The sequence below is a fragment of the Helicoverpa zea genome, chromosome 14 (assembly GCF_022581195.2).
Source record: "Helicoverpa zea isolate HzStark_Cry1AcR chromosome 14, ilHelZeax1.1, whole genome shotgun sequence".
NCBI lineage: Eukaryota > Metazoa > Arthropoda > Insecta > Lepidoptera > Noctuidae > Helicoverpa > Helicoverpa zea.
Genome location: NC_061465.1, coordinates 7,819,579 through 7,835,165, shown reverse-complemented (window position 1 = coordinate 7,835,165; position 15,587 = coordinate 7,819,579). Strand labels below are relative to the sequence as shown.

Sequence of the window (15,587 nt, the reverse complement as noted above, 5' to 3'; positions counted from 1 at the left end):
ATTTTCCAAATTGGCTGACTAGATCCAGAGATATTCACAACGTCACAAACTTTACTTCTTTTGTTTAGATAAATGGTCACATCCACAACACAACCTTGATCATTGAATCTATGCGACTGCTAAGTGCTAATCCTAATTATACTGTCACGTGAAAGAATGCACCTACGGGATAAGTAGTATTTTGACGATTCTATATTGCCCACGCAGACGAAGTTGCGGGCAACAGCTAGTTACTATATAAATACAGAAATGTCCAAAAAATTACATTAAGTCTTTGGATTTCAATTTGGTAACAGCATTTAAGGAGCCCTTATAAACATACACCAAAATGTTTAAATCATCATTGTTTTTGCGTTGTGTGTTCTTCTTTGCAATCACGCCTTATTTAGCTTCTGTAAGTACAAGCTTTTACTTATTGTTAACAGTTTGCTATTTTATACTCATTGTATGAGAAATAATCAAAACCCTATCAAAACCTAAAACGGTTTTTTATTGTGTGATTTGCATCTATACCACAAACTATTTAAGATCTTAAGTGTCTTGTTTGTAAAACTTCTCCATGTTTGCCTTGAATTTGCAAAACTAACACCAATAATCTGATGACCATTCTATTTGTTTTCAAGGCTATGACAGCAGAGCAGAGGGCGCAAATCCATGCACACTTCGAGACTGTGGGCATGGAGTGCAACAAAGGTAGTAACATGATTACAGCTGACGATATCGCCAGCCTTAGGGCTAGGAAGATACCAGCAGGACCAAATGCCCCTTGCTTCTTAGCGTGCATGTTAAAGCATATTGGTATTGTAAGTATGAGGATATATCTTTGTCTAAATTCTATAATGAAAAAAAAACGAATCTTGTTTGCAAAGCAGACATGCAAGGTACGTTCAGTTGAAAATGTTCATAAAGGAAAAAAATTATAATGTTTTTATTTCTGGTTTTTATAGATGGATGACAGTGGCTTATTGCAAAAAGAAACAGCTCTTGAAATGGCCAAATCCGTCTTCCAAGATCCTGAGGAGTTGAAACAAATTGAAGATTACCTCCATTCGTGCTCTGGTGGTAAGTATTACAATATATTCCATGCATTAATATCGACCATGCATTTCTGTTAACTGAGATAACTGAAATCCGGAGGCTTAGTTATGATTTGACCAAACAAGGACGGCTACTTACTTACAAATCATAGATTGATTTCGATGGGACAAAAAAATAAAGGTTGGTCCAATTTTAAATGCCAAGTGCTGAAAAGAATGTTGCTTCTTTCTTAAGTAAACATACTTTTCTGTCGTAGATGGTAAAATTTTTATACTAGAACATTCAAATGTTTCTCTTTATCCTTTACAGTTAACTCCGAGTCTGTAAGTGATGGAGCGGCGGGCTGCGAACGCGCTATGCTGGCTTACAAATGCATGACGGAAAACGCTTCTCAGGTAATGCCTTCCCTTTCTGTTGCGTTTGTGTCTATTCTAGATTATACATAGCTCTGTAGACTATGTGTATGCATAACGACCAATGTTCAAAATGGATAAATAGTTTAATATTATTTTATATTAGCCGTTTTCCCGCGGTTTCACCCGTGTCCCTTGGGAGCTACTGCCCGCACCGGGATAAAATATAGCCTATGTTACTTGCAGATAATATAGCTTTCTAATAGTGAAAGAATATTTAAAATCGGTCCAGTAGTTTTTGAGTTTATCCATTACAACCAAACAAACAAAGTTTTCCTCTTTATAATATTAGTATGGATCAACAGTGAATAGGAAAGAAAGTATATACAATTTGTTAAGATTCTGTTAACAAAAGAATGTTTACAAATATATATTTTTTAAAGGATAAGAATTACAACTATGTATCTAGAATGATTGTTGTTAAATCAATTAACTTCTAATGTGTGAGTAAAGTTACTAACTAATTTTTCCCCTCATTTTTTCAGTTCGGTATCGATGTTTAAAAGCAAACTGACTGCATAGAAAATTCTGGATCCAAGGACTCGGCATTTTTAATTTTTAGTTCTAAGATGAATGTATAAATTAAATTGTTTTATTTATTACTGTGTATTGTATTAAATGGTTATTCAAAAATTGTTTATTTCTCCTAGTTTGTAATTTCATAATCGGATTGCTGGATATATCATAGGGTTTGGGTAAAGTTAATCAGAACATATTTTTTAACGAAAATTGCTTTATTTATATAGTAACTAGTGCTCATTTCATAAACATAATAATTAAACAGATATCATTGGACGGCACTTTGCATTGTACACAATAAACTTCCTAGTTTAACTTCGTAGTCAGTAGATTTTCTTAAAATGGCATCTGAAAAGAATAATGAAAATGTTATTCAAATTAGTTTTCCTTTTTAATTTAAAGGGTTGTAATCAATGACTTCCGTGTCTCCGAAGAGGCAAACCAAATCTTTACGACCCAGTCATAAATCTCTTTCTTCACCGTAAGCCATGGTGGTATTAAATAGTTATCTTTATCAAAATAATTCATATACTGAAGTGAAAATAATAATTTAAGATGGTACGCTTACCTCAGCTTTGTGTTCCAAGAAGCAAGCTAACAGGAGCTTTGCCCTCTCGCAACCTTCCTCTCCGTCACTCACAGCCTTCTCGTTCACTGAAATTAAAGATATAAGATAGATTGGGTTATGAAAAAAATTAAGATTTCGTTCTAATGAAGGCTTTAGGAATTAAGTGTTAGGAAACTCAAGGAACATATTGTTATATTGAAAGAGTTTGTGTGTTGAAAAATATAAAGATTAAAAATTAGATATTAGGGACTAGGATATTAGGGTTAGGGACTTAATAACAAATACCTAGTTCCTTTTTTATAATCAGAGATCTAACGTTTTTACTAACCGTTGCAGAGTACATTCAAATACATCGTCTTAAGCAATCCCAAATGTTACGAGTTTTCATTAAAAAATACCCACCATGGCTGATAAGTACTACCAGTAATCCCGTGACCGCCTTGTCCGCAAAAGGATAATTTAACAGGGGCAATAAAATGAAGAAGGGGCACAAACCTGATTTGCAGATGTTTCCAATCTTCTCGAATTTTGCTAAGTCTTCATCGTCCTTGATGAATTTCTTGAGCTGGCTAAGTCCCTTCTCTGCGTCAAACAGACCTTTGGCATCCAGCTGTTAATAAGAAGGAAATTAATTATAATTTGTGTCTAATTATGAAAGATTTTGTAATTATGACTTTCAAACGCAACAAATGAGAGTTAATTCGAACATCTGAGTATTTTTTTTAGGATTTCATGGTCACGTCTTCTCTTATCGAGTGAGCTGTTATGCTGCTGTAATTTCAATCACCTGACAAGCTTATACGGTCACTAAAACACTTATTTTTCAATATTCATAAAACTGAAAGATAAAGATATAAATAAAACTGAGTTATTATTAATTTATAATCAAATACACAGTACTAATGAAGTAAGCACAGCGATCACAACAATTTCAATATAAGTACAATACATACCGTTTCAGTTTTCTTCATAAGACATCCCAAGAAGCAGGGCTTGATAGCGTCAGCGTTGCCAGACTCCTTCGCTGCTTCAATATCCTTCTCGCTAACTCCATGTTCTTCAGAACATTCTGCTAATATGGGCGCCATTGCTGCGCGGAAAGCTTCTTTTTCTTCTTCGGATATAGCAGCATGCTAGAATAGTAAAGGAGTTTTATAAAACAAATACTTAAATTGGTCAGTGTGGATGGTAACGTTGTAATATGGTATGGTCTTAATCTGGTAAGACCAGAAGAACATACTGGGGTAAACCGGGCTTGAAATAATGCGGTAAATAAGGAAAGTGGATGGAGAATGGCAAACGAGAATTTAAATCTTTATCATGAGAAGGATCACGTTCTAGATCAAATGCTCTTTTTAAGAGCACAGGATTGAAACAATGAGGATTCAAGTTTCAGAAATCTTAATCTTCTTCATGAAAGAACTGTGCCTCCACATAAGCTTTGTAGGTAACCAGAAGAAAACTATTAATAGTACTTACAGTATTCTTGGTGAGGCTGGCAGCCACAACACAGAGGACGATGCAAGTGAACTTCGACATGATTGCAAGAATCTTTGGCTTTGCACTACTGTTTCTTTGAATGCCCGAAATGATATGCTTTAACCTAAGCCAGTTGCCTTTTTATATCAAAATTCTGTCGTCAAAATCACGATGATTTGAGGCAATTATTATAATATCCCACCAAGGCTTACTCAATGCTATAAGATACAACAAAAAAGCTGTCTTTTCGGACGTTTTCTAAGTACCTACTTCCTTGACTCAGGAATTTTCTATTGTTTCAACGATTGCTAGAAACAACATATTCCCATTAACACATCCAAAAATAAACAATGGTCATAATAATTAATTACAATAACAATGACTAGCATAATTTTGACTAGGATTATTCCTTTACACTGACGTATTTCTCTATGCATTTTTTACTCAAATTAAAGAAAATAGGGAAGTATTCGGTGTTCGATATAATCGTTGGTAATGATAGTTGTGATCTATCCCTGCGAATTAAGAGTAAAGTTGGAAACTCTCACTAGAAACACAGCAATCACCAGGAGTACGATCCTTCCTGCTATCATCACCCAGTCCTTCATTTCCTGGTGGTTCGTTACTCACAATAAGTGTGCAACGGACAATCATAATACTTAGAATTTGACTACGACAAGCTTTCGAAGTAAGAGAAATAAGAGCATGTATTTAGAAATTTAATTCATACTTATGTCTTAATGAGTTTCTACTTTATTGTTTTGCGACAGAAAGTGAATAGTGACACTTTTCTCATAGGAAGTACCTAAACATCATAAGGTTTTTTAAAACGCATGTGAAGTTACAATGACAATACTAGATATCCTGTTATCAATTCATTAGTGGTTGGTCTGGAAGACTTGATAGTATTTGGAATTATCGGACCATTTCGATTTATTTTTATAATTAGATTAATTATTTGAAAATGATATATTATCAAATATGTCTTCAGCATGTACGTAGAGCATCAGCATTTCTATCTTAGCTACAAATCGTCCACTGCCGAAAATAGGCCTTCCTCGTTTCTTTCAAAAAACAATAAACGACTATCGTGACCATTAATGTCATTGTGATCGTTCTCTGTAATGTCTATTGCAACATCGTAGGTTCAGTGCCAAAATTGCACTTTTTCACTTTACATCAAATTAGCTTTGTCCTCGAAAGTGACGAAAATTGCTAATGTTTTATGGAAGATGCCTCAAGCATCGTTTTACTCTAAACGAAACTGACAGTGAACATTCTAATAACACTGAAATTTTTGTCCCAGGGAAATAGTTTTTAACCTACATTTTCATTTTCTGCAAAAGTTTATTTATTCCTAGTGCCTTTAACTTGTTATGTAATTGATTGCAATTACCAAGTGACTATTTATTATTGTTATCAATAGGTTTTCTCAAACGCATAACATTAAAAGGATATCTTCGTGTTTTTATTAAGTTTACACAGCCAGGCGCCTAGTAAATAACGATACGCAAACCATAGGTGGCCTTATACGACAGAAATATGTCATAGCACATTGTCACATAGTTGTGTATTGTTGTACGACTGAGCCACCATCTACGTTGAAAACAATTAATACGAGCTACAATGACTGTACCAAACTCAGTTCTGAAGGAGTACTTAAATCTTTTTCACTGTCATAGGCCTAACTGTATCTATCCACAATTTTTTCAAACGAAAATAGTGACCTGAAGCCCTAGGCGTCATTTTAGCTATAGTAATGAAACTTTTCCTCTCTCTCCATGCAATATGTACCTACTAAATGAGAATGGAAATCTGGAACAAAGAGAATTTAAATATTGTGGTCGTTTTCTCTAAACTTACGAAAATTGACATTTATCTTAGGTATATACTGACACAATTAAATTAAAAAGTGTTGTCTATCCTTCTGCATCCACGTCAAACGTAGAACTAAAAATACATAAAAATGATTGAAGATTGCAATGGCCTATTGTCAACATTGTGTTATAGTGTTAACTATGTACAAAAAACATCAGGAAAATTCTGCACGTGTAAAATATTATGCCATATACGGTTATTACACAACAAATGGATAGATAACGATTTAATATTATACAGGTAATCATAGCTCAAAGTGTGCTTCAAACAATTTAATTGACGCCGAAATGAGTCTAACTAAAGGCAGTAGGCATTAACTGATTCAGGTTCAAAGCCCAAGGTTGCCGTATTTATTTATTCAGTCTTTTTTTACTACTGGTATATTTTCTTTCGTATCCTGATAGCTAGAATCTGAAGCGATTTACTCATGACTTGAATCATGACTAATCGCTTACTTTTAGACAAGCGTACTCCTCTTTTGATCACATCATTGCTTGCCCATGAGAAGTGGTTTTTGAGTATGTATCTATAATGTTCTCTAATTGTAGATTTCTCACTAAGACTCATTAGAGCAATTTAATTTCAATCGATAGCATAATAGTAATACGTAACGATAAAGGTATTGAGAATAAAATACAAAAGTGCTAATTCAAATAACATTTATTCCTTATAAATAAAACAAATCATTGCCTATGTTGATTTTCTGCTAATGGTGAAACTCGTTCTTGAACATCGATTAAATGGAGAGCTGTAAAAGGAACAAACAATTTTAATCATTAATGTCCACAATGATAATCTATGCAGAACTATAGGAATGATAATCTTATGGATGGTAAAAATACAAAACCAAATATCACCTCAGATTTATTTTCTATGAAGCATTTTGCCAGCAGCGCTGCCCTCTCACACCCGGCATCACCATCGCTCACAGAAGCATCGTTCACTGAAATAAACAATACAGAAACGTAGTTAGAGTACATATACCTATGTCACAAAACCTGACTATAATGGAAGGGTGTGTTATTGTTTGCTTGGGAAAATTGATAGATAACACAATATAATATATCAGTTTCGTCTATTCCGGATAGAACATAAAAACCAAACTAATTCAAAACTGAAAATCATTTAGACAAACTTGGCTGCACAAGAGCATTATTTGAAGATGAAAACAAAAGAAAGCCCCCATTCGTTTATATCATCAACTAGACACAGTTTAGTTCATGTATGAAAATATCCAACCTGAATTGCATTTTTCTCCAACGCTCTTCAGTTTTGCAAAGAGATCGTCATTCTTCACCACATCTTTTATTCTGGAAATACTGGCATCTGAGTCGTATTTACCAGCGCTTGTTATCTGAAATTATATTAATATTCGAAAGTGAATTTCTATGTCCATTACCTAGTTAGTAAATTAGGATTATGATAAGATTATGACTTTAAAAATAAAATAGCATTATCAAAATAATAGCGAAACTGCCAAAGGCAGCTAGATTGAAACTAGAAAATTAGAATAATATTTGTCACCAATTCCTTGCGAAAGGTTACCTCTCTAATACAGTGAAATTATCTCTGGCACTAATTACTCCTGGCAGTAAGTAACGTTTTAAGCGGCTTGGGGCAGCCCACAGCCTAAATAACATTTTTGTAAGCCAACTTACGATTCCGAACTTCTTAAAAACGCAAGCTATGAAGCAAGGCTTTAGAGCATCTGGACTGCGTTCTTGTTGAGCCTTCTTCAAATCATCTTCGGTGATACCGAATTCATTTCTGCACTCCATTACTAAGGGACCCAAAACTTGACGAAAAGATGCTCTCGTCTCGTCATCGTCAGCCTTTGAAAAAAAAATGAAAAAAATTATGTTACAGGCATACATTCTAGCTGCATACATTACTCCTCGGTCTAAATGTAAAGGTCATGTACATTAAAATAATGGTTCATCCGGCTACCCTTTAGCTATGTTGGGGTTGGCTTTCAAAACACTGGAGTGTCTGACTTTCCATATGACCTGCTAAGCGCAGTTACCCTGCCAATTGGTTCCTGACAATCACACAGTGACCAAAAAATTACCGTTCGGCACAGTTCTATCCATGGTAGCTTTTATGATTTTACAAATGTACTTACATTGACGTTACTGAAAACCACAGCCACTGCAGCAAAAACAAGACAAGTGAGTTTGGACATTTTGTACTTTATAGATTTGTACTCTAGTTGAAACTTCAGCTGTGTGTGACCTGAATATGATCCTGAGCCCTATTTATATAAAATTCCCATAGAGGAGTAATTGGATGTTAGGTAGTTATGTTATAATATTATGATAACTACCGCGTATGTGTCACAACATTGCCGCTAATGCAACATAAACGCAGCTTAAAACGATTTGTTCGCTTTTGAGGTAATTTCGGAATATTAATAGTATTTACTCTTTGTTATGATCTATTTGAAGAACAGAAATTTAGCCATCAGTCGCTTTGACAGCCTGACGTGTCATGTTAAACTGTACGCAAAAGGAACTTTTTACATAAAAAATATTCCCAAAATATACCCAAAAATCGAATATCTGTAAAAAAATATAAAGTCAAAAGGTTCGAGTAGCCACACACCCGTGGCTACAGTTAGGTGTACCTTTTTTGGTCGTTATAACCACATATAAACTCTTCCCATACTCTCTCTTATATTAAAATTACCGAAAATAAACTCCCTTACGTAACTCCTTTTCGTGCACTTCCTATCTACTCCCTTATACATATAGGTACTCCTTCATGTACTACCCCTATGTACCCCTTTAAGTTATCTGTTATGTACTTCCTTATATATCTCCCAATAGAGGTATAGATACTGAGTGCATCAGGGAGTATATAGGATTAGTACAAGAGTGTATGTACAAAGGAGTATACATTACCATTAATGTCATTAAAGTTGACGAATACATATGCCTACCAAATATTTATTGGCTTCACACGATAACCAGGAAGATTCACCTAATTTAACGAGATACACCTACTTAGGTACTATGATTATGTGTAATTTTGTACGAATTACGAACTAATTTGGCACTAAGCATTGTCGAAATAAATAAAGCAATTGGTTTGAAAAGCAATCTAGATGATACTGAAGGACAACTAACATTATGTTCGGAAATTAGGAAACTGTGATCGTAGGTATTTTCGTATGTTCATTCCATGTAGTGTGTGGTAGGTCTATGTAAAGTGGCTATTAAATAATTTTGACATTAAAGCTACTCTACGGATCTATTGTCAGAAGTAAATCTATTCTTGTGTTCGCCCGAATTCCAGAGTTAGTCATGGTCAATTGCTAAAGTAAATATTATTCATCATGTTTATCCTTTACTCAGGATTATGGTATCGCACTATCAATTAAATAATCAAAACAGAAATTATATCAAAATAACTTTATTCACAAAAGGAAATATTATTTTGAACTATCCGTAATAAGCAGGTCATTTTCTGTATCATTTTGTGTCACTACGTGTCAGATGTCCTCATCCTTATAGAAGTCAGCAGTCGAAGTTTACAATGGGACCTAAAAATAAGAAAAACATTAATGAAACATTTTTAATTACAACCTAGTAATTAAAAGAAACTATTTGCTCGAAGGAGCTATGTACATCATTCTTCCAACAAATTCAGATGAATTAGTGCTGCTAGATCTTCGATTCCTCCTCAGCAGCTCCGAAAGTATTTTTGAAGGGTATATTTTATTTTTGAAATAATGCATTCTCTGTCTCTCTACTCACTGTTGATCAAGGATCTCCCCAATCGTTGTACCATAATAACTAACTTCTCTTCCCTACATCATATTAAAAACAAATGAACCACAACAAATTACCTCAGCCTTGTGCTCCAAGAAGCAAGCGGTCAGCAACGCTCCCCTCTCGCAACCAGCGTCCCCATCACTCACGGCCTTGTCATTCACTGAAAACAATAAAAGAAAATCATCAATGCATATGAAAGTAAACAATGTATGCAGATCTCAGTTACCCATTTATGCTCAATGATGCCCATCGTTGCTCATAAAAACTATACACAATAAATCTACAGGTAGATAAAAATAAAAGAGAACTATCTGCTCTCGTAAAAATGGCATCAATAGTATCATCTAAGAATTGAATATCATTATTTGAAAACAGACTGTATATTTTATTTTCATTTTTATGTATTTGAATATATAAGAGTAGCTATTTTTTTATCAAGCCATTATTTATTCCAAAATTTATATTACCTGATGCGCATTTCTTTCCAACTTCAGCGAACTTGGCGTAGGCTTCGTCATTGCTCACGAATTTCTTGAGTTTCTCCAGAGCCTTGTCCACATCATATTCGCCTTTGCTGTTGAACTGAAAAAAAGAAAAAAAACACATGTATAATAAAGAAAAACATCTATATCATTATATTTAATTATATTGTAGAAATTTTTACAATTGACGCGATCATGACCGTGATCATGACATAGTAATTGATATAATATCTTACGATACAATTGATTTCCCACAGCAATAATAACGGGTATTAAATACAGCTATTATTGTGATCCACATCTCATAGATCCGCATGGTAATTAATTTATTATGACGTCCTTCCTTCAGATATTCGAGAAATTAAAATCTTTTCATCTTCTGCCTCAAACACCTTGCAAGAGCAAACCAATTCACATTATAAAATCATGAACGGACACCATAATTATCAACATATGATCCCCAAAACATATTCTTATTCTTGATTGGAAAGATCTAAACACATCCTAATCTATGAAGATGAAAAGTTTTGGAACGCGCTAACCGCATAAGCTTTCGTTTGGTAGTTCCATGAGACGTGAGTAAAACTAGTAAAGAATAAAGGAAATATTAATACTCACAACTTCAGCCTTCTTGTAGACGCAGCCTAAGAAACAAGGTTTGATGTTGTCAGCGTTCTGATTGTCCTTAGCAGACTTTAGCTCATCATGGCTGACTCCGTGTTCCTTGGAGCACTCTTCCACGATCGGCTTGATAGCTTCGCGGAAAGCGGCCTTTTCTTCTTCGCTTGCCTAAAGATATTATGAAATTAGTACTGACTGATAAATAAAAGGAATACCTTGCAGACAGCGTGCTGGTGCAGGATCGGGTGGCCTCTTCGATCAACAATGTGGCCTGGAGATCGATGGAGGCTAGTCGCCATAGTCACGTCCATCAATCATCAGGATATAACCAAATAGAAGATAATCAAAGACAATAGAAGTGAATCTTTTACTTTAGATTCATTGTTTCATTAAAGATAGACTTTAGTTTTTTTTTTATATTTCCTACCAGTTTACATAAAAAAAATATTACTTCACTCAAGTGAATAAAATAAAGAAATGCAACGAATTGCAGAGGGAAAGAAAATCAGACGAAAGCTTTTATAATATAGATCACAACTAAAGTTTAAAACTGGATAATATCCAATTCGATGATTGGTAGGATCTTAAAGTTATATAACTTTATACAATCAACCCTTTAGGATATAGGAAAGAGGGTCAAGTAATAAATAAACACTCTATTGTCATTCACGACGTACGGCTTTAATAGCCTGCAGTCAAATAGGTTTTATTACATATACTAATGAATACTTCCTAGTAAAAATAAGCTTTTTTAAGCTGGACACAAAATATTAACTACAATGCACGACTTACATAAGCCTGGCTTAAGCTCGCCGCCACAACGCACAAAACAAAACAAGTGAACTTCGACATTTTGTTACCACACTTGATCCTTCGAAGCTTCAACTGTGTATGCAGTACCTTGTTACCCGACACCTATTTATATGAAACTCCTGTTGACTGGTAATTAGATACTATATAAGTAATTATCATTACATTATCTGCGAGCAGCTCAATGCTAAAACCGCAGGAAATATAGCAAAAAAAACCTCTTTGTTCGTCTACTTTATCAGTGACTCTTCATATGTGTCCAGTGTTTGAATTATCTTTGATTTGTTTAGGAAGTTTGGCGGACATTTTTGTGAATAGTGTCGCGAATCTTTACTGAGTAACATAATAAAACCGATCTGTGTATTTTTGTGCTGAAGCTTAGGAACTACTGGTCTGATTTGAAAAAATATTTCAGTGTTGAGTAGCCCATTTATTAATCTGAGTGTATAAATTTAGTTCTCACGGGATGCGTGTGACACCGCTGGCAGAAGCTACTGCATATAATATGAGGTAGCAAAATGAAAGACATGGTAAACATTTTCTTTGCTAGCTTGGATTAACTTTCAATAACATCATAATGGAAAAGCTTTCTCTTAAATAGACGAATCACTCAAAAGGAATAGCTGGAAGTTATTTCTAGAACAGGTAATGGCGCATCAAAAATGGCAAAAGGATTTAAATGGATAGGTATTATTTAAATTAAGCGCATATAAATAACTTAATTATGCATTACAGTGTAAACATAATTATTTTAATTATGAAAAGTAGTTTATTTATAAAACTCGTGGCTAATTAGGAGCCGCATGGGTCAATTGATCATAAGGATGGGTGACCATCTTGTGACAAATTCCTACGTGTTAAAAAACCCGTTAAATCGGTGGGTCCCGGCGGTCACTCGAAGATCTATGGCAGTCGTTACATGAAGTCTGAAAGTCTTACTATAGGAGTCAAATATTCATGCGTTCCATGTTAAATATAGCACTCATTTCCATCCGTTTAGATTAGAAGCCGACTTCGACACAGTTTTCAACAGGCTAGGTTGATGAGTTATAAAAATATAATTTAAATTGTAAACCTGAACCTATTCAAAATATATTACAGTGCGTTTCGCATTCAAATGCATGAGGGAAAACTTAACTTTGAAATAAACATCACAGAATCTATTTATTATTGTTATCTAACCTTCGGAAATTACAATATCGGAGATAGTAATATCGGACTCTAAAAAATCCGTGTACCATGCCACCGCGTAGTTAACTACCAGTGTATTTTTTACTTGCATTACCTACCTATTTGCATACTAAACTACTTGTGATTTCCCTTGTTTTTCTCTGTTACCGTTTTTTATCTAACATCTAAAATAGAAACAAAGTAGAATCATAAAATTACCCATTAGACCACTACAAAGTTCAGTCTTAAGCTTCTAGGAAAAACTACAAATGGTACCTGTTTCCATAATATCTGCACATTATATGAAATTGTTATGATAATGTCTAATATTAAAACAATTTGTTTGTAAGGGCGAAGTCTACAAGTACCTGCCGATGTAAAAAATGTATTTCTGGTTATCAAATCAAAACGTAGACCAATATTGAAGTGGTTAGCTTTCGATTATTTGCCATCTACTTACATCCAAAGTTCAATTAATAAAATAATAATAATAAATAAATAAAATTTTTATTTATCCACAGTTACATAGTTTGCCTTAAAATTAACTTAGGTACATTGATTTGGTGTAGGTAACTATATGTAGTAGCAGACATTGGTTTTTTTGGATCGGCGGTCCCCAAACTAGGCTAGGCCTGTATCTTGGGAGCCCGAGTTGCGGTTACAATGAGTACTTTTGTCGAATTATAGGTCGTATGCGGTGTTTATGTGGACAAAAATAGAATATAAAAATTTAAATAAGACGTAAAAGAAAGCTAAGAAAGTTATAACTAATTGGAGCATCTTCTAAAAAAATAAAATTGTCTCTTTCTAGACGTTAAAAGTAAAATAAAATATGTTAATAAGTAAAAAAGTTAAAATTATAACAAAATTCTTAATTTAAATCGAACTTAGCTTATCAGTCTCAAAAGAGTGAGTGTTTGTGTGTGTGTGTGTGTGTGTGTGTGTGTGTGTGTGTGTGTGTGTGTGTGTGTGTGTGTGTGTGTGTGTGCACATGCGTGCGAAGTATGCTAATGCATCCTTTCGAGTGTAGATTGTGTTGTGAGAAGATTTTCTGTCTCTTCGTATGAGAGTCCTGTTAGCCATTTTTTGATTATCTTCTTACACGAGGAAAGTGTCAGCTCATTTGTGTCGTGCGCTAACCTGCTGTGTACGTTATTAAAGACAGTTGTGTGGAGATAGGTAGGGCAACGTCTGGTTAAGAGGGAAGTCGTGCGTGGTATTGGGATTTTGAATAATCGTTTTGAGGTGAGTGTATTGTAGTCTGGTCTTTTTTTCAAGGTTTTGTGTGTGTGTAGGTATGCATTAAGAATAAATAGTTGGCGGACACGTAGAACTGCAAATTCTTTATATAGGGTGTCTGTTGGGAAGAGCCACGGCTTTTTAAGAAGTACTTTGATCACTGCCCTTTGGGCTCTTTCAAGGTCTATGAGTGTGGTTTTTCCCGCTCCTCCCCAAACAGATATACCGTATTGAATGATTGATTGGCATATGGCGTAATATACCGTGAGGAGTATGTCTTTTGGTGTTCGGTCTCTGAGTTTTTTCATGATGTATATTAGTTTTCTTACTCGACCTGACAGAGATTGGATGTGTATTTTAAAGGATAGATTTTCATCAATGAGGAGGCCTAGGTAGCGGATAGATTGGGTTCGTTGAATGTGTTCACATGAACAGGTTTCTCTTGATGTGTTTGGAGTGCATGTGTGGAATTTGAGTGAGAGATTAGGAGGTGGACTGGACGTTAGGGTTTTGAAAAATGTGATTATTTTGGTTTTTTTTATGTTAAGTGTTAGTAGGTTGTAGTTTAGAGTTTGTGCTACTGTTGCTAGGCCTTCTTCAGCTAAATTAAATAAGTGTTCCCAAGTTTTGGAATGAAAGATTATGACAGTGTCGTCAGCGTAGGATATTAGTTCTGCGTTCGGAAGGTTCAGATTGAGTATGTCATTCATATAGATTATGAAGAGAGTGGGGCCCAAAAGACTACCTTGGGGAACTCCGAAGTTGATATGGAGTTTATTACTAGTGTATCCCTCAGATTTGACATACTGACTGCGGTTTGTTAGATAGCTATGAAACCATTCAAGCGGCTTACCTCTAATACCGGATGACTCTAATTTTCTGAGGAGAAGATTAGTTGAAATTGTATCGAATGCTTTGGCTAGATCTAAGAAAACCGCCATGCATCGATCCCCCCTTTCGACGCAATCTGATATGTTATTTGTTAATAGTAAAGTGGCATCTTCAGTAGACTTCCCTTTTCTGAAGCCAAATTGTCTATTTGAGATGAGGTGGTTCTTTTCTAGGAAATTTATCAAACGTGTATTTACAACTTTTTCGAGGATTTTTGACAATATACTAAGAAGTGCAATCGGCCTGTAGTTTTCAGGTTTATCTGTGGGCCCTCCTTTGTGAATTGGACTCACAGCAGCGACCTTCCATTGTTCAGGAAATACACCTGTTTCTAAGCTGAGGTTGATTATATGTGTTAAGGGAGCTATAATAGAGTTTTGTATTTTTTTCAAAAGTCTCACACCAATTTTGTCGGGTCCAGGGCTGCTGTCGTTTTTTAGTTGGCTGATAAAGTGGGATATTTCTGTTTCGTCAGTGGGGTGAAGAAAGAAGGTGATAGGTGAATGTTTGTGTGGCGTATATTTGCTAGTTAGGGATTCTTGTGTTTCAGATAATCTCGTTAGTATGGTATCAGCTAAATTTTTTCCTACTGCTGTGAAGTACGAGTTGAATTTGTTGAGACAGTCGATTGGATCTGCGGAGTTTGACGTTACGTTCGATGTGGCATTTCTTTGAGCGTTGGGGTCGTAGATGGATTTTAGCACTT

The 15,587-nt window shown here is 34.9% G+C and overlaps 4 protein-coding genes across 4 annotated transcripts; 1 reads left to right on the top strand and 3 right to left on the bottom strand.

Annotated features, from left to right (window-relative positions):
* Nucleotides 1–328: 328 nt before the first annotated feature.
* On the top strand, nucleotides 329–2,078 carry LOC124636283 (general odorant-binding protein 19d-like). Its single transcript, XM_047172314.1, has 5 exons — nucleotides 329–394; nucleotides 624–803; nucleotides 948–1,062; nucleotides 1,348–1,433; nucleotides 1,937–2,078. The coding sequence occupies exons 1-5, from the start codon at nucleotides 329–331 to the stop codon at nucleotides 1,952–1,954; spliced, it is 465 nt and encodes a 154-aa protein (XP_047028270.1). The 3' UTR covers nucleotides 1,955–2,078.
* An 88-nt stretch (nucleotides 2,079–2,166) lies between these two features.
* On the bottom strand, nucleotides 2,167–4,124 carry LOC124636280. Its single transcript, XM_047172312.1, has 5 exons — nucleotides 4,018–4,124; nucleotides 3,492–3,671; nucleotides 3,034–3,148; nucleotides 2,539–2,624; nucleotides 2,167–2,318 (listed from the first exon to the last, which is right to left on the bottom strand). Exons 1-5 carry the CDS (start codon nucleotides 4,075–4,077, stop codon nucleotides 2,307–2,309), a joined length of 453 nt encoding a protein of 150 aa, XP_047028268.1. The 5' UTR covers nucleotides 4,078–4,124; the 3' UTR covers nucleotides 2,167–2,306.
* Nucleotides 4,125–6,537: 2,413 nt separating this feature from the next.
* On the bottom strand, nucleotides 6,538–8,170 carry LOC124636281. The gene is made up of 5 exons (XM_047172313.1): nucleotides 8,018–8,170; nucleotides 7,554–7,727; nucleotides 7,135–7,249; nucleotides 6,753–6,838; nucleotides 6,538–6,643 (listed from the first exon to the last, which is right to left on the bottom strand). Exons 1-5 carry the CDS (start codon nucleotides 8,075–8,077, stop codon nucleotides 6,632–6,634), a joined length of 447 nt encoding a protein of 148 aa, XP_047028269.1. The 5' UTR covers nucleotides 8,078–8,170; the 3' UTR covers nucleotides 6,538–6,631.
* Nucleotides 8,171–9,290: 1,120 nt separating this feature from the next.
* On the bottom strand, nucleotides 9,291–11,670 carry LOC124636284. The gene is made up of 5 exons (XM_047172315.1): nucleotides 11,564–11,670; nucleotides 10,769–10,939; nucleotides 10,136–10,250; nucleotides 9,743–9,828; nucleotides 9,291–9,436 (listed from the first exon to the last, which is right to left on the bottom strand). The coding sequence occupies exons 1-5, from the start codon at nucleotides 11,621–11,623 to the stop codon at nucleotides 9,425–9,427; spliced, it is 444 nt and encodes a 147-aa protein (XP_047028271.1). The 5' UTR covers nucleotides 11,624–11,670; the 3' UTR covers nucleotides 9,291–9,424.
* Between the last annotated feature and the right edge of the window lie 3,917 nt (nucleotides 11,671–15,587).

Bases quoted from the DNA above. Each gene is read 5' to 3' on its own strand.
- LOC124636284 (XM_047172315.1), bottom strand. From the start codon at position 11,623: ATGTCGAAGTTCACTTGTTTTGTTTTGTGCGTTGTGGCGGCGAGCTTA. The intron at 10,251-10,768 runs GTGAGTATTAAT...TCTTTTTTTCAG, and splicing joins TCTACAAGAAGGCTGAAGTT to TTCAACAGCAAAGGCGAATA. The intron at 9,829-10,135 runs GTAATATAAATT...TATTGTTTTCAG, and splicing joins TGGAAAGAAATGCGCATCAG to TGAATGACAAGGCCGTGAGT.
- LOC124636281 (XM_047172313.1), bottom strand. From the start codon at position 8,077: ATGTCCAAACTCACTTGTCTTGTTTTTGCTGCAGTGGCTGTGGTTTTC. The intron at 7,250-7,553 runs GTAAGTTGGCTT...ATATAATTTCAG, and splicing joins TTTTTAAGAAGTTCGGAATC to ATAACAAGCGCTGGTAAATA. The intron at 6,839-7,134 runs GTTGGATATTTT...TGTTTATTTCAG, and splicing joins TGGAGAAAAATGCAATTCAG to TGAACGATGCTTCTGTGAGC.
- LOC124636283 (XM_047172314.1), top strand. From the start codon at position 329: ATGTTTAAATCATCATTGTTTTTGCGTTGTGTGTTCTTCTTTGCAATC. The intron at 804-947 runs GTAAGTATGAGG...TGGTTTTTATAG, and splicing joins TGTTAAAGCATATTGGTATT to ATGGATGACAGTGGCTTATT. The intron at 1,063-1,347 runs GTAAGTATTACA...TATCCTTTACAG, and splicing joins CCTCCATTCGTGCTCTGGTG to TTAACTCCGAGTCTGTAAGT.
- LOC124636280 (XM_047172312.1), bottom strand. From the start codon at position 4,077: ATGTCGAAGTTCACTTGCATCGTCCTCTGTGTTGTGGCTGCCAGCCTC. The intron at 3,672-4,017 runs GTAAGTACTATT...TTACTATTCTAG, and splicing joins CCAGCCTCACCAAGAATACT to CATGCTGCTATATCCGAAGA. The intron at 3,149-3,491 runs GTATGTATTGTA...TCTTATTAACAG, and splicing joins TTATGAAGAAAACTGAAACG to CTGGATGCCAAAGGTCTGTT.